Raw genomic sequence first — 23,131 nt, 5'->3', positions numbered from 1 at the left:
ACCAGCAGCTGCTTCCTCTTCCTGTTACATACTCACTGAAGTGATGCTCGACTACCACTGAGAACATATTCAGTGTATTTGGCCTGTTTAGCCTCCAAACTACAAAAGATATCATTGTTTAGAAATCGTTTAATCATTTAAGTCCCCAAAAACACGTCTTAAACAACAATAGAGACACGAGGTGGAAGAAAGATACAGTTCATGCATGTTATCATAACCCTAACCCTTAAACACAAATTAACTCAGGGAGGCAGACTGATGCAGCAAAACGATGAAGTATGATGTACAGCGTGTACTCTATAGCACCGAGCAGTCTTAGGTTATGATGCACATGATGGTCAGGTGTCTTGTGGCAACTGACGAACTGAAACAAAGGAGCGTGCTGTGTGTGCAACAGCATGACAAACATTACCTGTCCTGTCCCAGGAGCTAAAGCTAGGCTATAGAGTACAACGGATCACCTCCGGAGTGGCTCGCGTTAACCCGAGGCTCGGAGTAGATAACGTCACTGGTGTTACTGCGGGACGTGCTGTTGGCAGAGTCACTGCTCTTCTTGGAAAAAGTCACCACGGAGTAGGTGAGTTTGCTCGAGTCGTCTCCAGTCTGAAAAAAATAAAACATAAAATTGTTTATTACAGGTAATGTTTTAAATTGATCCGAGACCATTTTCACAAAGTAGTCCAAGACTTTGTGTTCACTGTAGTGTGGAAGCAGGCGCCACAAATATCAGAATATCAGCTCCTCTGTGTGCTGTGCTGTTAGAGGTCACAGGATCAGCCTTTGATCCAAGACCTGGTTACAGCATCCAGCATCCCCCCATCAGGTTGTTGATCTGAAATAACGATCTGGATTCTTTAAACTTACTTTGTGCTTTTCAGCGTGACACTGATGATATCGTCTTCATATTCATCACAAGTGTGAATCTTTTCTCAGATACAACTGTTTGTTCCGTGAATACAGAAAGTGTTTTCTTACTTTGTGCTGAGAAGTGGCTGCAGCGACCAAGCTGTGGTCATCATTGGTTGGTTTGGTGTATTTGGCATGAGAGTCAGGAGGAGATCTGCTGTGTCTGCCCTCTGCTCGGATATTCTCATACACTGTGTTGGTCTACAGGAGAAGAAGAGGAAATCTAATATCAGCTGGTTTCACAAACATGCTGAGTCTACAAGTCCTTCAGCCTCACCTCTGTGACAGCAGCGTGTTCAGTTCCCACAGGAGGATCTGAAAAACACATCAGTACAGTGTTTATACTGCAGTTAGGTACTCAGTCCGTCACACAGAGAGACAGAAAACCACTCATGCCCACATTCATGCTCACACGAATGATCAGAGACTGTAATTCAACCGAATATTCAAACTCCATCCATCAGTTTGTCCAATTCAGGTTTGCAGAGGGCCCAGACTGTATCCCTGCTACCACAGGGTGGAGGCGTGGTGCCCCTTGCACAGGTCGTCAGCCTGTTGGAGGGATAACTTGCAAACTCTGCACAGGAAGGCCAGATGGAGGATTCGAACACAGCTTACAACATGATGTGACTGATGTCCCCCTGGTCCCAGCTCCTATATTTGTTCCACTTTTAACAGTAATACACAAAACTCTGGACTCGGACTCGGACCCGTCATAATCACAAACAGAGAGCAACAGAATTATCATAAATCCAGTAACTCCAAAAACATTAATAACCTCCGGCCTCTTCAAAAATATCAACATCCATTCAACTCTATTGTCAAAAATCCACCAGTCTCAATCAGTATGGCACTTTTAAATGTCCGCTCTCTGTCGAACAAGTCTTTTATTATTAATGATTTAATCTTAGATAATAAACTTGACTGTTTATTTTTAACTGAAACATGGCTGGGCTCGGATGCACCAGTTGTTCTCACTGAGGCCTCCCCACCAAATTTTAATTTCTCTTTTTCTATTAGAAGTGGTGAGAGAGGTGGTGGGACTGCATCTTTAACCAACAACACACTCACCTCCAAACACATTTTATTTGATCATTTTACCACTTTTGAATTCCATGCTATTGTTTTCAGCAGCCCTCCAGTTTTATCTGTCACAATTTATAGACCACCTAAAGACAGCGCTGCTTTTATCAAGGAATTCTCAGAATTTTTAACAAACATACATTCAAAATAAATATGATAATTTTAACCGGTGATTTTAACCTGCACATAGATAATCCTTCTGACCCTGCAGCAAAGAATTCTTAAACATTCTTCACTGTTTGGATTTTACCTGCACGTCACGCAGCCGACTCACAACGAGGACACACTCTGGACCTGGTCATCACCCATGGGCTGTCCACCAGCGTGTCCTCTGTTGTTGACTTGGCTGTTTCTGACCACTACTGTGTGTTTTTAACATCACCGGTTTTATTCAGCGGGAGACCTCGGTGCGAACTGTGAGGAGGCGCTATCTAACCTCTGAAGTGGCTGCAAATTTTACCAGGGTTTTAGACGAATGCCCCCCTGTGATTTTACCTGCACCCTGCGATTTGATTTTTATTTATTTTAACAGCAAACTGAAGAAAAGCCTTGACTCCGTTGCTCCACTCACCACCAAAAAGATTAACGTAAAACATGTATCACCCTGGAGAAACGAAGAAGTCAAAAAACTCAAAAGAAATTGCAGGGCAGCAGAAAGGAGATGGAGGAAAAATAAAAATACTATCAACCATCAAATATTTTGCGAGCAACTTAAAATGTACAATAATACATTAAGGAACTCAAGAAATTCATACTTCGCCAAAATAATCAGTATTAACAAAAATAGTCCCAAGGTCCTCTTTTCCACCATAGATCATTTATTTAACCCTGATTTTAACAGCTCCCAAAGAACCCCCACAGACTCGCTCTGTGAGCAGTTTGCAGACCACTTCAGGGGAAACGTCAGCGCCATCAGATCTGATGTTTTATCTAATCGCGATATGTTTGTAAACACATCTGAGGGCTCGATTGTACCTGAGGAGACACTGGACAGCTTTGTCCTGGTTAATGCTGAGAACTTTCAGAAGGTTTTCTCCACAGTGAGACCCACCACATGTCTTTTAGATCCAATCCCTTCTTCACTCTTTAAAACACTTTATGGATTTTTTGAGGCTGAGCTTTTATACATGATGAATTGCTCTCTTCAGTTGGGTGTCTTCCCTGCTGCCTTTAAAACGGCGGTGGTGAGGCCCCTTCTGAAGAAGAGCAATTTGGATTGTAATGATTTTAATAACTACAGACCTGTATCCAACTCACCATTTTTAAGTAAAATCTTAGAAAAACTTGTTTTTACTCAGATTACTGATTTTCTCAATGATAGACAGATCCTGGAGATATTCCAGTCTGGATTTAGGGTGAACCACAGCACAGAGACGGCTCTCCTAAAGGTTTTAAATGATCTTAGATGTAACTGGGACTCCCAAAAGCTCTCAGTCCTGGTGCTACTGGATCTAAGCGCAGCCTTTGATACAGTAGACCACGCTATTCTTTTAAACAGACTGAAACACATGGTGGGCCTCTCTGGTGCTGTACATAACTGGTTCACTTCCTGTCTCTCTGACAGATCTTTTATGGTGAGTATGGATACATGCTCCTCTAAGATCCATAGAATGACATGTGGTGTGCCTCAAGGGTCGGTTCTAGGCCCTGTACTTTTTAATTTGTATATGTTGCCTCTCGGCAGTGTCATCAGGAGGCATGGAGTGAACTTCCACAGTTACGCTGATGACACGCAGCTGTACATCTCCGTGTCTCCTGATGACACCAGACCAATGGATGCCCTTTTTAACTGTATTTTAGATATAAGATCTTGGATGGCAGAAAACTTTTTACAGCTTAACCAGGACAAAACTGAAGTTTTAATTGTCGGTCCCGAGGCTCAGAGAGAGAAACTCTTGTCTAAATTACAGGCATTTTCACTATGTCCTTCGCTACAAGTGAAAAACCTGGGTGTTATTTTTGACTCTGAGCTTGGTTTTATCCCACATGTTAAACATGTAACCAAAATTGGATTTTATCATCTAAAAAATATAGCCAGAGTCCGCCCTATTCTCTCTCGGGCCAACACGGAGATGCTGATGCATGCTTTTATTACCAGTCGCATTGATTACTGTAATGCCCTGCTCTCTGGTCTTCCTAAGAAGAATATTTCAACTTTACAACTTTTACAAAACTCGGCAGCTCGTGTGCTGACGAAGACCAGAGGGCGGGCCCACATTACACCGGTTTTAGAATCGCTGCATTGGCTCCCCGTGTGTTTCAGGATCGATTTTAAAGTTCTTTTATTGGTTTTTAAATGTCTTAATGGTCTTGGGCCTTCTTATCTCTCAGATCTGCTTTTACCATATGAACCCTCGCGGACCCTGAGGTCCTCTGGTACTGGCCTTTTGATTGTCCCTAAAGTCAGGACACATACTCACGGAGAGGCAGCTTTTCAGTGGTACGGTCCTCGTCTGTGGAACAGCCTGCCGGAGGAGCTCAGGGCCGCAGAGAACGTGCATGTTTTTAAGAACAGGCTCAAGACCCACCTTTTTAATTTAGCTTTTACTTAGCGTTTATTTATTTTTTATGCTTATTTATTCTATCCTGTTATTCTATTATTAATTTAGATTTACCTAATATTTATTGATTTTATTCTTATTCATTTTTTAATCTTCTTACTCTATTTATATTTATATTTATATTGTATCCTGTTCTTATTTATTTTATCATTTTACCCTGTATATATCGTATTGCGTCATATCTCCAGTGTTTCCTCGGAGGGCGCTCTCTGCACTGGGGCTGTGATCGACCGTGGCTGCTGGGTCTCTGGGGGTCCTCTCAGCCTGGCTGGGGGGCTCCTTGGCCTCCCTCCTGCTGTGTGCCCAGCCTGGAGGCTGCGGTCTGTGACCGGCTCCTGGTACAGACGGCTCCCTGTGATAATGTTTCCTCACTTGGCTCATGTGAACCCAGCCCAATTTTTACTCTTTAATTGTACCCAATTAGCGTGTGTGTGTGTGTGTGTGTGTGTGTGGGGGTGGGGGGATATATGTGTGTATTCACATCATTTATATTAATGAGAGTGTGGGGAGTGAGTTGGAGGGTGGGGTGGGCTGCTTTTAACTATGTAAAGCACTTTGTGCTACATTTTTTGTATGAAAAGTGCTTTATAAATAAAGATTGATTGATGCAAAGAGATGTCTGACAAAATGTTCACTTTTCTGTGAAAACAGGAAGTTTGATGAGTGTGCCTGTCAGTGCTTCCTGCTGTCTCACCCTTTGGTTTAGAGGATCTGTTCTTGCAGAATATCAGCACTGACACTGATAACAGGATGATGATGAGAGCCAGAGTCAGACCCACAAACGGCACCACATCTGCAGCAGTTTGACGAGAACAACACGTTATTTTAGACAAACACCTCCTGATGAGTGTGAGCACCAGCCCTTCACGTGGGCTGTAAAGGTAGCTGAGTGCACATGTACAGTATAGCTGTATGCAAGTTTCTTCCATGGAGAATTTGGTCAGACTGTCATGCTGTATGAGCATAAAACCATGTCTACATGACATACTCACTGCTGATTGGTTCCTTGTGGCAGATAACAGCAAAATTATACAAATGATACAAATTCACTTAAAGTATGGACGTCTATAAATCTTCCGTCTCTCAAACCCAGTGGATGGACGCACCTGTAGATGCTGTCCTCTCAGACTGCTCAGTGGTTCCAGTGAAAGTTGATGGAGGTGTGGAGGCTGATGGGAGGACTGCTAAAGAAGTTCAGCCATATGTTTTTTTTTCAGGTGTTTGAGGCGAACAACAGAAAACAACACATAACAACAATTTGACACATAAACATCATGAAAAGACAAAAGGAAACCAAACGTTAGCAGCTGTCAGAGACAAATACAAATTTCCTTTAATTCTCCAGATTCATGAATGAATTTGTATAGAAACTCACCTTCTGTGACAGTAATCTCAAACTCTCTGTATGGATCAGTACTAAAGGATGTGTCCAGGTAACATCTGTACCGTCCTGAGTCAGACTCCCTCAGCTGTTTAATGGTCACATAAAGAATACCACTTGTACCAGATTCTTTTTCATATTCAGCGCTGTATCTGTCTCTCTGAGCTCTGGCCCCCTGAGTCTCGATTAAAATCCCATCTCTTTCACATTCTCCCCTGCAGAAGTACTTCCTCCTTGCAGAGTGTTCAAAGGAACATGCGACTGTGAGAGAGCTTCCAGTTTCTTTATCGAAGTGTTTCAGCTGATCATCGTTTCCATCCAGCAGTGCTGTTAAAGAGACAAACGATCAGTAGTTACTATCTGTGCTGAAGATGATGCAGTCTGGTCACAATAACTCCAGTTTGACCCACAGTTACACTGGGAGCTGCCCAGTTCAACCAGTCTGTGACTGGAACAGTCAAAGACCTCCTTCCTAAACATCAGTATGTGAGTGTGAGTACTGCTGGAGGTCTGATTAACCAGAGCTGAGGAAATGAGAGCTGCGAGTGTTTCTGAGCGTGCCGTGTGGTGAGCTAGAATATTAGCTACAGCAGACTGTGCCTCAGCATCACAGATGGTTCATGACACAGCGATTTATTTGTGCTGCTGTGAAAACTCATTGACATCCTGCTCTTATATGATTTAGTAAGCTTGGTAAGAAGATTCTGCTGTTTCTATAACAGGAGGAGCACTTTTGTAAATGGACTGGCTCTTATGTGGCACTTTTTTACTTTATACAACTTTTCACATTCACACCAGCTCTTTTTTCTATGATGCTTTCTATCCAACATTCACACACGTTCATACTCTGATGGAGCATCTTGTGGTCAGTACCAAAAGGTATGTGATACGCAGACTGGCATGATTGCACCACCAACCTTCTGATTAGTAGATGATCTGTTCCTGAGCCACAGCCACCTCATCACGAACCATAGAGGAGTTAACATCCAGCAGGGTTTCATTCACATTTCAAACATAAACATTTTCTTTAGCTGAATTTTTCATGCGCTTCAGTTTTGTTTTAATTACATTTATTTTACAACAAAGTCGGTGAATTAAATCGAGTTTTTATAAAAGCAAAAATGTTACCTCCAACTGAATAATTCTTTCTCTAAAGGCTTGTCTAACAGGCACCTCTGCCTCCCATTTTACTTTTAAAACCCTCAGTGCTCTAATGACCAAGCTCTGCAGCAGACCACAAGGTAAGGTAGCGGAGGAGGACACAAAATGAGCAACCGCAACCAAAAACCTCCTGTGACAGATACAGTCAAGAGCTGACCCAGAAATGCCCATGCATGCTCTACGTCTCCCAGTCAGTATTATGTGATCAGCTGTGCCTGAGGCAGCACACAGATCCAAAAGTACTTAAATAGTAACTTATATCTCCACGTGTTAAAATATCATTTGAAACTCTAAGGAGAGCTGTTTCAGTGGAGTGCATCTGGTGAATTCAGGAATGGAATTTATTTAAAATGTTGGGAGTAAAACTTCTGTAAGCTGGTTGGTCACCACCTCTCTCTCTCTCTCTCTCTCTCTCTCTCTCTATATATATATATATATATATATATATATATATATATATTTTTTTTTTTTTTTAAAAAGGCAGTTTTGAAATTGGCCTAAAATTCTCAAGGAGGGAGGGGTGAGTGTTGGGCTTTTATAAAAGAACATGAATAGCAGCCTGTTTAAAATATGTTGGGACACAGTCAGAGACCAAATGTTCCAACGCTGTGAAAGAACTTTTGAGCAGCGAGGTTGGTAAAAAGTCAAGTGTGCAAAAGGATGGTTTCATGTTCTCAAACCAAAACATTGAGAGCTTTTTAAGAGTTTGGTGCAACGGTCTCTAAGGAGGAGTATTTATATCATGGGTCTTATTAACAAAGCAAGAAAGAAAGTTTTCACAATTGTCATTTGAGTGAATAGTTAGAGCAGGTTAACAGTTATCAGTGCTTCTGATTGTATAAAATAAAACCTTTTAATTCTTCTGGCTGTTTTGGATTAAATTTAAAAAAATATGTATTCCTCACATTTTTGACCACATATTAAAAAAGTGTGAGAGATATGAACCTGAAGCTTGGTGGATTTCATCAAACATTCAACTTATGACACTTAGATTTGAAACAGTGAATATTTTCATTTCTCCAGGTCAGGATTTGGTACAGGGGGATTTTTGGTTTTAAAAGAGACGCTGTCTAAACCATAGAAGTGATGATTATTAGAAGAATACATCCTGATATTTACTTTGTTGTTCAGGAAAACGCATCGCCAGCCCTGAAAGCAGCTAAAATGTATCTATCAGGTTCATTCTTAATCACCCTTTAAAGGACGAGACACACGCTGCTTAATTTGATTTATTTATTATTTTTTCAGTGACTTGGACCTGCCCAAATTATTAGTGGAGACGGTTTACGAAACACAAAATATCAGTTTTTTTGAAATCATCAGTTGTCTGTGAAAACTGAACTTTGTGTTGCACATTTCCACGATTTTAACAGAAACTCACCTTCTGCAACAACCACGTCAAACTCTCTGTATGAAGATGTTGAAGATTTGCTCAAACCACATCTGTATCGTCCACTATCAGACCTGATTAGCTGTTTGATGCTCACATACAGAGCTCTTGTAAGAGACTGTTCTTCATAATCCATGCTGTACCTGCTACTGTGAGCTCTGATATCATCTGACTGAATAAGAATCTTGTCTTTTTCACATTCTCCTCTGCAGAATAACTTTGTGACTCCAACATGAGGAAAGGAGCATGCAACAGTTAGTGAGCTAAGCTAAGAGTTTCCTCTGAGAAGGAGCTTTGTTTCTATCCAGCAGTGCTGTTAAAAAGACAAATGATCAATATATCCTATCTGTGTGTGCTTCAGATGACAGGACAAGTCTATTAACAATATTAGATTTTCTTACATGGAATTTATTTATAGATGAAATAAATATATTTCCCCACTCGCCCTTGCGGGCGGTCTATACTTCAAGCTCGGGTCCTTTATTACCAATACTCCTCCATAAACCAGGCTGACAGCTTTGTTCAGTCTAACCTATAAATATGTTGGTGATATGGATCAGCTGGCACGGTTCTGGGTCTTTGACTCAGTTTTGTGCTGTTGGACTTTTAAGTTCAGTTTATTTTTAAATATTCTCTGATTCTTAGTTTGGATTTTCTGTGTTTTCATGTTGTGTATTTACTTGATGTTTGCTGTGTTTTCCTTCTCAGTCTTTCCTCTGAGCTTAGTTTAGTCACATGTCTGTTTCCATATTTAGCTGTTCTTTCACTTCCCATCACCTCTGTCAGTGTCCTAAGTTTGCATCCCTTGTTGCATTGTACTATTCTCCCTGTTTCTAGTTAGAGTCTCGTCATTTTCATTCTTGGACTTTGTTTTGAATTTATGTTTGGTCTTTGATCAGTTAAATTAATAGCTCACTTTTGTGTGTTCTGTGTGTTAGATCCTCATTTCTCACACTCCACATCATCCCAGGAACCGCTCTCTGACTTTGCTCTGTAGTGAACGCTGATGTTGCGCTGTGTGTGGGTCAGTGAACGTGTGGACACTCTGAATGTAGCCCTTTGTACCCGTGTCTAAATGTAGCTGTGTGTTTCAGTTGTGTGTTAAATGTTCCTGTGGTATTTTGTATGTTAGTTTTCCTTTGTGCCTGAAATTGTCTCCTGTCTTATTTTGTTTGCCTTATCAGATACTTCCTATATTGAGATTTGCAGTTCTGCAGTTTCTAGATTTAAAAAAACAAAAACAAAGAGAGTATGTGGGACCTAATAATATTTCATTAAGTCAATAAATACCAAAAAAAATCTGCACAAAAGGCAGAAATACTGAAAATTTTATTCAAAACTCCAAAAAAAAGTTGAAACTCACCTTCAGCAACAACAATTCCAAAATGTATGAACTGGTATGAAGATGGATATCGTCCCAGACCACAGGTGTACCGTCCAGAGTCAGACTTGATGAGGCTTCTGATGCTTACAGACAAAATATATTTATATTCATATCTATATTCAGTGCTGTATCTGCCATGTTGATTACTGTTGAGCTGTGTTTCAATTAAAATATTTCCTTCTTCACATTTTTCTTTGCAGAAGATCTTCCACTTCTTAGAAGAAGAAAAGTGGCACTCAATCGTGATGCTTCGTTCAGCGAGTCCATAAAAATGCATCTGTGCACTGGTGACCTTTGTGTGTCCGTCCTGCAGAGCTGCTGGAAACATGAACCATTAATACTGATTATTTGTACTAAGCTGCATTTTAACATTTACACACAGACACAGAGTCACACTGAGACTTTAGTGTCAGTAATGGCACTCCTTTCCAATAAATCGCTTTTTATTTTACTCATAATCAAATATAATTTTTTTTGTTGTTGCAGGTCCTTCTCAGTGATGACTTGTTATGTTGTCATGCATGCTGTGGGTTCTCAGGACAGATTTCTGGTGCTGTAGTGCAGCAGCTCCACTAAGAGGAGGTGGGCCTGCTCCTGTTTCTGTGGCAAAAACTGGTCAGTGGCATCTGATTAGATTAGTAGCAGCGCACAAACTGACTTAGCCTGTCTATGGGAATTTCCATTGTATGTTAGCATTAAGCTAGTGGGATTAATGCTAACAGTTTTTGACTCTTTTGTCTTGGTTACATGGCTAACCATGTATGGCTTTGTATCTTATTAATAAAAATATGAAGTGAGTTCTGAATATAACTGGAAGCCGTTCAGGGAAAGCAGGAATAGAGGTGATGTGTGTTGAGCTGCCGCTGCAGTCTCGACTAACTGAAGACGAGCTGTGGAGAGATGTGAGTCAGTGAGTTTTAAAAATCAAGGCAGGAGAAAATAAAGTGTGAAAAATTCCAAATGAAAGAGGTTCGATTTTCCAAAAACTCTTAAATGATGTTCAAATTTCAAATATTGGTCAAAAATCTGAAGTTCTTAGCAGATACATGAATATAATAGTTGATATAATTGATATAATATTATATATATAATAATCGATATCATTCACTGATGCAGGAGAGGCTGTCTTCAGAAGTTTCTCCTTTCATCATTCTGTAAGTACGATGAAAACCTTCTGAGAGCCGTCAGAGATACCAGCCCAATTCCATAATTTGTCAAAAAGAAACTTATGATCAAAGGGGTCAAAGGTCGCAGATTTGTCATGCCTGCTTGGCATTCAACGCACTTTGTTGAAAGGTGCTCTGGAATGCCTGGAAATGTACCAGAGCAGATCCCTGATGTTTTCCCACCTCCGACCCATCTGTCACTCCTGTCGTATACCTCACCACCGTCTCTCTGTCCTCATACATGTCCTGCACCAGCCTCACATACATCCTCATGCAACATCACAGCTCCTCTCTCAGCAGCCAATCATCTGCTTTCTCTGATCCATAAAGACTCAGTGAAGCTTCTTCTGACCTTCTCTGAACTTCTCCATCAACACTCAAAGCAAGCATCACATCTGTGGAGCTCTTTCTCAGCATGAAGCCACACAGCTGTCACTGATCATCACCTCTCTGCTTAACCCAGCTTCATGATCACAAATATTAAGAGCTGAAGATGCAGGGTGACGTTTCTATTTCACTATTTACTTTTCGTTTCTTTCTTTTCCAGATCTACATTGAGTTCTGTTACGGCTCTTTCATTCAACTCTTCAAACTGCAGATAAAAACATTTTACTGTCCTTTAATCTACTAGAATTTGCACACACTTTTTAACTTCTGCAATTTTTCTTTATTTTCTGCTCCAAGAGGCTGAACAGGAAGAGGTTTGCACCATTGTACTGTATCACATCCACATTTTACTGACTGTCCAGTTTATTCTGAGGAAGTAACAAACACTTGTAATGAGCTGTGCTTGAAACGATGGTTTCACATGTTATCAAGTCCTGAAGTGAGCAGCAACATGTCCATGAATGTCTGACTGTGATGGTTTCTTCTGTCCATACTGGCCACAAACACATCCATGAAATCATGAATAAAAGCAGTTTGAATGGAAGAAGCGTCCATGAAAGTGACTCATAGCTGACTCTGATCATCATGTTTAACAACAGAAACATGTTGAAGAAGGAGAGCGACAGAAAGAACAAGTGAATGTACTCACAAAGGAAGAAGAAGCAGATCAGAGTGTGACGGACTTTCATGATGAGGCTCTGATGGTTCACTGCTGCCTCTCTTCTTCTTCACTGGAAACCAGGAACTTGTGACGCCTCACTTCTCTAACTGAAGGAGTCCCTCCTCCAAACACCACAGCACCTCTACACTCCTCATTTGTCTGAAACAGTTGCAACAGCTCAACTTCCTGTTAAAACAAATTTGAGTCAGGTGCAACATTATGTTCACCTGACATGTATCCATCCCCACTCTCATAGTTTCAGCATCTACTGGGCCATAATGGTTCTGTTTAAACTGGGATTAACTCTGTCCCCCTTTTTTGGTGCCTCATCATCTCCTTCTGTTATGATAATAAAATAATGCAGTCACCATGTGCCGAGAAACTACCTAAAACCAAAGTTTTAAGGTGATTATTACACATTTAATAAATAACAGATTGCAGAAAAACTAGATATTAATGAGCTATTTCATGGCATAAGAGGTAAAAAGTCACCAAATGCTGCTACAGGATGTTCAAACTGTGGGAACAAAATGGAAATGACACAAAAATGCACTAAAATGCAGGATTAGTTTTCATGTTTTTCCTGTGTGATGGAAAAAGTAACAATGCCAGTAATATTGTGGGTACACTAATAATACACACCATGCATTATAGAGAGAGTGAAAGAAAATAGATGACAACCAAACATCAGTGTTGCGTTTGCTGTTTTACTTAAAGCTTGAACACGTAGAGACGACGGGCCAATCAGACGCGTTGGAGAGACATTTTGTGGCAGTGACGACGAGGCCGGCAAAGCTGAAGTAAAATCATCAGGACAGAACTGGAACAGTGTTTCTGACCCACTGCAGAGATGTCTGTACTGTATAAGAAGGGCAGTAGGAATGACTCTTTTATGTACAGTACTTTATTCCAAATGTCAACATGCATTGTGTCAACTTCTGGGGGTTTTGTGAGCCACGGCGCCCCCTCCTGGCATTAAGAAAATGCACTCAGTTACAGTTGGGCATGACAGAGCACGTGGTGTGACGAGCTTGTTCTGCTTGGATTATGGACGTTGTTGCCTTGGAAGCTATTTGCCTCACTTTCACGACGGAAACAGTTTCCAAGCACAGAATAGGAATAATGACCTGAAATCGTTTATTAGGAATCATGATGGACAAAGGACGGCGCCCTGTAACCATGGTTACAGTTACTTACTCTCATGTCCGTGCACGTGCACAGAGAGCGTGTTTATACCTGACATCAAACCCAAAGCATGCATGCCTTTATGTGTACGGCCTGTAGAAACACACACGGTCTGAGTCACTTTGTCATAACAATGAATTTGTTTTTAGCTCCGTGAGAAAGTGTGTGATTATGTGCCTCAGTGTGTCAGAGGGCGATACACATTTTGGAAGCACGGAGAGCCGCTGATCCACCAAATCTGAGAGTGAGCATCAGCTCCTCCTCTTCCTCACCTGCTCCTCCTCTTTTCCTCATTTCCAGAACAGCTGGCTCTGCAAACAGCTGCTGGAGTCCGGTGAGTTGTTGAATGAGCTTTTCTGACCAATCACCAGTGTTTGATTTATTTAACTAGAAACTGTAATAAAACTGTAATAAAACATTATACGGTATTAGTTTTAAACACTGCAATGCAGAAGCAAAATAAGGAACTTACTAAAGCAGGCCTGGGTTTATTTTCCTTTTTTATTCTTTGTTCTTTCTCTTTTTTCTTGAAATTACCTGTTCTTAGTTTAAACATTTGATATATTTTCTGTGCTCTATTGTGAATGAAATATTTGCAGATTGTTAAATTCATTTTTGGTTCAATTTTTACACAACTTTGAACCTTTCTTGGAACTGGGGTTGCAAACTGCCCTAAAATTAATGAGTATGAATTAATTTAAACAGCGAGAAACTAATAAAATGAAATGAAAATGATCAATAGCTGAATCAAAGCAGATTCATCCAGCTTCCAGCTGCTCTGGTCCCAAAGCCTCTCACAGTTACCTTTCATTAGCAAACTGACAGAACAACCCCTGAAATAGCTGTGAAGCCTCTGTTACCAACACAGAGTCTCACAGCCTGCGTCTGCGTCACAGGATGAAGGTCTTTGCTGAGATGCTCATACAGCGCTCTGCTGTCCTTATCTGTCCTACTGTCCTTCTCTACTAATCAGACTGAAAACATGACAGTGGTGGCATTAATCATCACGTATGTAAATGTTTCCCAGGGTAATTTCAGTCAACAGCACAGGTCATACTGAGGCATGAAGAACAGATCTTATGCAAACTTACTGACTTCCTGTGTTTGCTGCTGCCTGAAACAGATGTTTACAATCTCACACTATTTATAAAATAGGAAGATTTTATAAATGCAAAAAGAAACATACCATGAGTTCAACATTTATTTGACAGCTACTCTGCAGAACAATTTAAAATAAATAAAAAATACATTAGCTTTGAAGAACATTAGCATGAAACATGTAATAGTTGGTGAGCAAAGATGCTCACACAACAAATCCTTATTATGACCTCATGTGAATGTGCAGAAGGACACTTCTGCCAATAACACTCCCCACTTCACTTAAAAACAATCAGCATTTATTCATAAAATTAATAAACAGTTATTAGCTTTAGCTCAGTAAAATGTACAGTCTGTACTCTTAACGGTTTACTTCTGGCTAAGTGTAAAGAAAAACAAACTCATGTAGGGATGAGAGTGTAAAGCATGAACGTGTAAAATATGAAACTTTAACCAAGTTTTCAGTTTGGTTACTTCAGCCAGCAGCAGAATTTCTTCCCATGGTTAAAGCTCGTGTGTCGGAAAGTCAAAACTCTCCCTGTATTCAACTGTTTCCCTCAAACTGTCACATCGTTGAATTAAAAGAATCTCACATTTTGTGAGAGAACGACTTCATTTTGAACCCTGCAGGAGAAAATATGCCATCAGCAGAACAGAAGCTAGTCTGCAGTAGAATACAGTGGATTTTCCAGAGAGGCGCTCGGGTCAGAGCCTCCCTGAGGCTCAGGCGAGGTGCTGCTGGGAGAGTCCACGTCTGCTTTTGAACTATTCAGCTCAGATTTGGTGAGTTTGCTCGAGTCGTCCTCAGCCTGAAAAACAAAAACAAAAAACAGAGATTTTATTGTTTTTACTGGAATATTTTTTTTTATCAGTGTGCTTATGTTGTTTCCTGAAGCTAGCCTGTTAAACCCCAGGGGTCTTTCTCAGGTTCCTGTTTGGAAACAACACGCCCAGAATGAAGAGTATTTCTCTGCAATTACAAACTGTGTGTAGTATTAAAATAAACACTTGTGAGGCTTCATCAGAGCTGTAAATATTACAGCAGATGTTATTGTGTCTGGAAAAATAAGACGATTTTTTTTCCTCGCCCAATTTTCTTTTACTTTTATAACAACTTTCAAAATCTTCTGGCGTACACATAAAACCAGGAATCAACATGAACATGATCTGTGCAAAGACCGATGCTGCAGGGAAACAGAGCAAAGTTACAGAGGGTTTAGTGAAGACAAGGCCAGGGGTTCTGCAGTTCAAGAGGCGAGATCAGCACGAGTTGATGCAGCTAAATGTGACACATCACAACAGACAGTAGAAGTCAACAATATGAACCACACAAAGGAAAAATGTCCCAGACACAAAACCTTTCCCAGATTACAGTTTTGCTTTGTTCTGTCCAGCGTTTTCCTTACGCTGTGCTCAGGCGTGGCTGCAGTGATCACGCTGTAATCATCGGTGGTTTCAGGCGTGTTGTTGTATTTGGCCAAAGCATAAACTGAACTGATTTCCACAGGAGCGGCTCCTTTCTGTCCGCCCTCGTCTCTGATTTCCTCATACACGGCGTTGTTGGTCTGCAGGAGAAGAAAAAACTTCAAATCCTGTAACGTCAAACTCTGATGATGTCAGAGTTCGTGGAGCTCACCTCTGTGACAGCAGCGTACTCTGTTTCCACAGGATGACCTGAAAAACACATCAGTGAGTTTGAACCAGTGCAGGTGAGGAGAGAGGACAGGTGTGTGTGTCCTGAAAACAACAGGAAGTCAGGTGATGCAGTTAAACATGGCGGCCTGTTACAGCGGCTGCAGTGAGTGTTACACACAACTCAAGACATCTTAGACACACACTGCCTGCATGTGTGTTTGTCTCTGTGTGTGTGTGTGTGAGTGTGTGTCTGTCTGTGTGCTCGTTCATGTGTGTGTGTGAGTGTTTGTCTCTCTGTGTGTGTGTGTGTGTGTGTGTGCGTCTGTGCATGTGTGTGTGTGAGTGTTTGTCTCTCTGTGTGTGTGTGTGTGTGTGTGTGCGTCTGTGCATGTGTGTGTGTGAGTGTTTGTCTCTCTGTGTGTGTGTGTGTGTGTGTGTGCGTCTGTGCATGTGTGTGTGTGTTTCCTGTTGCCTCACTCTTTGCAGATCTTTTCTTGCAGAACATCAGCACAGACACTGATAAAAGGATGATGATGATGATGACAGCCACAGTCAGACCCACAGACAGCAAACCATCTGCAGCAGATTCAGACGTTAGTTTACACTCACACCTCCTGATACAATAGATAATCAATATTTTCTCTGTCATGTTAGTAATATGAGGCCTGTGAGGTGAGTGTTTACCAGTATGAACCTTTACATTCAGACTCAGGGTAAGTGGGAGAGTTGCTTTTGCATTACTGTGTTAAACAGTCTCAGTGTTTGGACAACAGCACATCTTTAAGTTTATCTCTGTAGACCACAGCAGTGGATTTTAAACCAAACCATCAACATTTGAGGAAAGTTTTTATTAAATATTTTAAATTAACAAAATCCTTTGATATAAATTCCACAGTGATCGTGTGCAGATGTGGATCTTTAAAAACCTGTGGACACAGTGGTACCTTCAGATGTTTTCTCGGGCTGCTCAGTGGTGAGTGAAGGTGGGGAGGCTGATTGGACGACTGCTGAAACAGGTCAGAGAGTGAAGTTTGGTTTAGATGTGGTTCTTATTTAAAAGCAGAGAAAAAGCAGCCCGCTCACATACTCAGAGTCAAACATCACTGTGTGTCAAAGTGTGTCTCTCACTGCGAGTAAGGATGTTTGTCACATCACATCTTTGACGTCACAGTAGGCAGGTATCATTGCTCAACATGCTGGGTGTATTTTAACTACCCTAATATTCTTCTGTACTATAGCCAACCATTAATATGCGTCCAAACCAGTGCATGAAACCAAGAAACAAACACAAAAGTCCCTCAGAGTGGACACAGACTGCTGTCTTCAAACGTTGTGACCTTTCCCATCTCCTGATGTTGTAGCACTTTAACAAAAAGGACACATCAGTCCTCCTGCAGCCAGTTTGGAAATGAAAAGTCAAAGAACACCTCATTCTTAAAGGTGAGACACCAGCAGCGTCTCATAGATCTGCAGTATCTGACATCTGGGACAAAAGTGTAAAGAAAGATTCTGAAATTCAGATTTTAAAATAGCATCAAGTTTTGATACTGCTGGAGAAAAACTGTCAAATTAGATTTTAGTTCCAGAAAAAGTGCAAATCATTAGCTACAGTATGGCTGTAAGATAACATGTCTGGTTATCTGAGACAGCAGCAGCTATCAATGACTGAATTAGCAACATTAAAAACATTTTCAGGGAAAACTCACCATCTGTGACGCTGATCTCAAAGTCTCTGAATGAACCTTGACCAGCAGCTGGATTCAGAGAACATCTGTACCGTCCTGAGTCAGACTCAGTCAGCTGTGTGATCGTCACATACAGAATTCCTCCTCCTTTATATTTCTCCTCTGACGTTCCTCTAAATCCAATTCTGTATCTGTCTTTGAAATTATCTTCACCATCTGTTTGAAAAAGAACCTCATGCTCTCCACATTCTCCCCTGCAGAGGTACTTTTGACCTCCAGACTGATTAAAGTAACATCCGACTGTGAGAGAGCTTCCAGTTTCTTTATCAAAGTGTTTCAGCTGATCATCGCTTCCATCCAGCAGTGCTGTTAAAGAGACAAACAATCAGTAGTTACTATCTGTGCTGAAGATGATGCAGTCTGATCACAATAACTCCAGTTTGACCCACAGTTACACTGGGAGCTGCCCAGTTCAACCAGTCTGTGGCTGGAACAGTGAATTCAACATTGATTTGAAGTGAATTCTTCAGCTTCAGCCCGACCTCCTCGTGCCATCATCACAACATCATCATAAAACAGTGACACACGCAGACACTCTGCTAGTGTCACTCTGGAGGTTTTACTGTGTTTACTGTACAAAGCAGGATTTAATCTTGTCCACGTAACTTCAGGGTTAATCGTGTTTTTTAATATGAAGCTGGTTCACTTATTACCTGTTTACATCACTGTGCTAATATATATGCTAAGCTAATCTGCTCCAGAGTTATGTTCCAGATCACAGATCACCAGGAAACCACAACCTACTGTCCAATCAGATCTCTGGAACCGAGACCTCTGAGAGCAGATGGTGGTGTTTAATGTCTTTGCTTCTCCCTGTTGATGCCTGAAGGAATATTAATTATTAAATACAAATTTATTCCCTGATTCTTTTTTTCTATTGCAGTTTTATTGTTTCATAATCAAAGTATCTGATCCTAAAACAAGCAGCTGTTCGATGACCTCACATCAGATTTGCACACAACTCTAACAAGAGGTGCATTTGAAAGAGTAAAAACTAAACCTTTCTTTTAAACATGAATTTAATGAAATGCTGATTATGATCCATCAGATTCTCTGTGTTTTAATGAGCTGAGACACTGATCACTTCAAAAACCTAAACCTTAGAGCAACTGGTCCTAGCACACTTCAAATCCTGTCTCCCCCCCACCCTGGACCCCCACCAATTCGCATACCGCCAGAACAGGAGCACAGAGGATGCAGTCTCCATCGCAATGCACTCTGTCCTCTCACACCTGGACAACAACAACACCTACGCCAGAATGCTGTTTATAGACTTCAGTTCAGCATTCAATACAATCCACCCCTCACAACTCATCAGGAAACTGACAGACCTGGGCATCAGTTCCCTCATCTGCAAATGGTTACTGGACTTCCTGACCAACCGCCCCCAACATGTCCGGCTGGATAACCACTGCTCATCTACCATCACAATGAACACCGGTGTACCACAAGGCTGTGTGATGAGCCCTTTCCTCTACTCCCTCTTCACCCACGACTGCAGACCTGCTGATGGTTCCAACACCATCATTAAGTTTGCAGATGACACCACGGTGATTGGCCTCATCAGTGACAACGATGAGGCCGCCTACAGGGAGGAGGTGGATCGTCTGGCTGAGTGGTGCGACAGAAACAGCCTGCTGCTTAACACCGAGAAGACCAAGGAGCTCATCGTGGACTACAGGAGGAATGCTGACCCACATCCACCCATCCACATTAAGGGGACGGCTGTGGAGCATGTGAGCAGCTTCAAGTTCCTGGGAGTCCACATCTCCGAGGATCTCACCTGGACGACCAACTGCTCCAAGCTGGTCAAGAAGGCTCACCAGCGCCTCTTCTTCTTGAGGACTCTGAGGAAGAACCACCTGTCCTCAGACATCCTGGTGAACTCCTATCGCTGCACCATCGAGAGCATCCTGACCAACTGTATAACAGTCTGGTACGGGAACTGCTCTGCCTCGGACCGGAAGGCGTTGCAGAGGGTCGTGAAAACTGCCCAGCGCATCGCCGGAGCACCACTTCCTGCCATAAAAGACATCTACAGGAAGCGGTGTCTGAAAAGGGCTGGGAAAATCATCAAAGACCCCAGTCACCCATCACATGGACTCTTCACCCTCCTGCCCTCTGGGAGGCGCCACAGGAGCCTCCGGACTAAGACCACCAGGTACCGGAACAGCTTCTTCCCCACAGCTGTCAGACTCCTGAACTCTGCCTCCTGACATCTGACCCACGTTAAACTCATGGACTGAACATACACACACCCACAATGGACAACTGTACCCTCAAACACACAATAATAACATGGACTGAACCACCACTCACAACCACCAGCACTTTATATACCTCTGTAGAAACTATCTACACCCTCACTTATCTTAACTGCACTACTGTATAGCTCTGTGTAAATAATCATTCTGTACATTCGATAATCTTTAATCCTACAACTGTTTACAACTTGCATAGTTCCCATTTCTGTATAGCTGTATATCTCAGATTCTGTAAAGTTATTTATTTCATATTCTGTATAGTTTTTCATATTTATATCCTGTTCATATCCGTACATAGCTTGTACTCACTACAGCCTGTACATACTTATAGTTATAGAATATTCACAACATACTTCATACCGTGTACATTATAACATACCATAATAGACCCATTTCTGTAATATACTCACATATCTATATTATTGCTAATATATATTGTAATATATCTATATCACTAAAGCACTTCTGGATGGATGCAAACTGCATTTCGTTGCCCTGTACCTGTGCATGTGCAATGACAATAAAGTTGAATTCTATTCTATTCTATTCTAAACTTTATTAATCCAGTAGCTCGTTCACAGTCTTACTGATGGCAGCGTTCATTCAGGCCTTTAACACAGTTTACTTTAGTCTGTGTTACTGTGTGTGTTTAACCTCTTTATAGTTTTATCTTCCTTCTTAAAATCAGCTGCTCTGATGTCTCCGTGTTTCTGATTGGTCAGATGTTGCTCCCGCCTCTTTCATGTGAACACACTGGCAACGAAGGGGTTAACTTAGCGAGCTGGTGAAAAGCTTCATGCTAATGCTGATGTCAGGTTCAGTGAGTCCACACAGGACTGTGGTTTAGGAAACTCAGGCTTTAACCCTGAACGCTTCAGTTCCTGTGCAGGTGATCAGAGGAATCAGAAACCCAACATCATCACTGAAACCATGAACCAGGACTCACTGTGCCAACAGAGCAGAGCCTCAAATTTAATCCAGCAACATGAGAATAGTGTGAGGTTAAGAACGCCTCAGTGAATCCTGTGCAATGCAAACATGGATCAAACAGATAAATTCTAATTTACACACAAACCTTTGATTTCCATTTTCAGACTCAGAAACTGAACACAGTTTAGTTCATGCTCATGACGTCCAGCTCAACCACAGAAAGCAGATCAGCTGATCACTTAGACGAGACCTCAGATATCATATTAGCCGATCTCATATAGAGCTGTTAGTGTCTCCTGCCCACAACCCTCCACCACAGCTTCTGATGAAATAAATGTGTCTGTCTGCTCTGTGCAGCACGATTCACTCACATCATCCTGACATGATGGACATTATGGCACGAATGTTCTTTTCCATAGTTTATATACATGACTAGAGTTAAAGAAACAGTTCAGTAAAGAGGAGTTTGTTCAGAGAGTCACTGACTGTGAAAACTGATAAAAAGTTTAAGTAAAAAACTCAGTTTCACAAAACTTTTCTTCAGACTTTCAGAGACAAAAGAGAGAAATCAACATTTGCACAGTTTAGACTGAAACTCACCTTCAGCAACAACAACTTCAAACTGTTTGTATGAAACTGATGATGGAGATTCAGCCAAAGCACAGCTGTACTGTCCAGCATCAGACATGATCAGCTGTGTGATGCTCACAGACAAAGCAGGAGCATATTCTACACTTATACATTCAGTGCTGTATCTGTGACGTTGATGCTTCTCATCTGTTGTATTAATAAGAATGTTTTCTCCTTCACATTCTCCTCTGCAGAACATTTTCCATGTTCCAGGAGTAAAGAAGAATCCAGCTGTAAGATTTCCTCCAACGACTCCAAATGAAATGTTTTTGTTGTCGTTGACTTCAGGGTTTCCCTCCTGCAGAGCTGTTGGAAACATGAACCATCAACAGTTACTGTTTGTACTTCCTGTAAGAAGCTGCAGTCTGATCACAGCATCCACACACAGACACACTGAGACTGAAGTCTGAATGTGAAACACTGAGAGCTCAGAGTTTAAACATCATCTTCTGTTTCACTTTTCTCTCCTCATTGATCAGAACAAAGATCCACATTCAGTCCTGTTAGAGCTCTGACACTAAACTGTTTGTGATCAAGAGGAAACTAAAAGTTTAACATCACTGAGTTATTCACACTTTGGTTTTAGGCGATGACTCACAGTTTTATATTTGGCTGCAGGATGTGAGGCAGTTTATTCTGTTTCATCTGAGTTATCAGGAACAAAATGTTTGCAGGCAGATTTTCTTAGTTTAGTCAGATTAAAGTTCAGCCAAGTCGATAAACTCTGAAGGCAGCAGGCTGAGTTTGTTCCCTTTATTTTACTGACTGTCCAGTTTATTCTGAGGAAGTAACAAACACTTGTAATGAGCTGTGCTTGAAACGATGGTTTCACATGTTATCAAGTCCTGAAGTGAGCAGCAACATGTCCATGAATGTCTGACTGTGATGGTTTCTTCTGTCCATACTGGCCACAAACACATCCATGAAATCATGAATAAAAGCAGTTTGAATGGAAGAAGCGTCCATGAAAGTGACTCATAGCTGACTCTGATCATCATGTTTAACAACAGAAACATGTTGAAGAAGGAGAGCGACAGAAAGAACAAGTGAATGTACTCACAAAGGAAGAAGAAGCAGATCAGAGTGTGACGGACTTTCATGATGAGGCTCTGATGGTTCACTGCTGCCTCTCTTCTTCTTCACTGGAAACCAGGAACTTGTGACGCCTCACTTCTCTAACTGAAGGAGTCCCTCCTCCAAACACCACAGCACCTCTACACTCCTCCCCTCTGCATCCGTCTGTGAGTCTGCTGCAGGGCTTCCTGCTCATTCATGCACCTCTTTACATTTACATTTATCCCTGAAACCAGAATTCACATCACTAATTTAAAATGTGATGATGTGTCCAGCTGATTCTTCCACCTCAGCTAAAATTCATTTAGTCTTCTTCTAATATTAAAACTCTTAAATGATCATAAGTGTCATTGTTATTTGTGCATATTGTTCTTGAGACTTCACAGCATTTCAGTATCTGCTGACTCTGAGGTTGTAAGTCTGTCCGACCTTCATTAAAGATCTTTGGAATCTTGTGTTCATATTTTTATTAGATAATTCCTTATTTAAT

General features: G+C 41.3%; 2 protein-coding genes across 7 annotated transcripts in view; both read right to left on the bottom strand.

Annotated features, from left to right (window-relative positions):
- LOC120728121 (neural cell adhesion molecule L1.1-like) overlaps positions 1–23,131 on the bottom strand; it is a 589,469-nt gene that overhangs the window by 54,828 nt on the left and 511,510 nt on the right. The gene's annotated exons all lie outside the window — the stretch shown is intronic.
- LOC120728127 lies at positions 112–23,105 on the bottom strand. 6 transcript variants are annotated; one of them, XM_040022881.1, is made up of 9 exons: positions 22,780–23,105; positions 12,069–12,220; positions 9,846–10,184; positions 5,926–6,258; positions 5,657–5,731; positions 5,245–5,343; positions 1,184–1,221; positions 976–1,107; positions 112–603 (listed from the first exon to the last, which is right to left on the bottom strand). In XM_040022881.1, exons 2-9 carry the CDS (start codon positions 12,106–12,108, stop codon positions 436–438), a joined length of 1,224 nt encoding a protein of 407 aa, XP_039878815.1. In that variant the 5' UTR covers positions 12,109–12,220; positions 22,780–23,105; the 3' UTR covers positions 112–435. The 6 variants fall into 6 exon arrangements, with proteins under 6 accessions (XP_039878815.1, XP_039878811.1, XP_039878814.1 ...); XM_040022877.1 differs by having other exon boundaries at positions 5,657–5,734; positions 22,780–23,103; XM_040022880.1 differs by having other exon boundaries at positions 5,657–5,734; positions 9,846–10,181; positions 22,780–23,103.

This window comes from Simochromis diagramma, unplaced genomic scaffold (assembly GCF_900408965.1).
Source record: "Simochromis diagramma unplaced genomic scaffold, fSimDia1.1 OVJJ01000308.1, whole genome shotgun sequence".
NCBI classification, from domain to species: domain Eukaryota; kingdom Metazoa; phylum Chordata; class Actinopteri; order Cichliformes; family Cichlidae; genus Simochromis; species Simochromis diagramma.
Note: the sequence above shows the minus strand (reverse complement) of the source record. Positions and strands in the feature narration are given on the sequence as shown.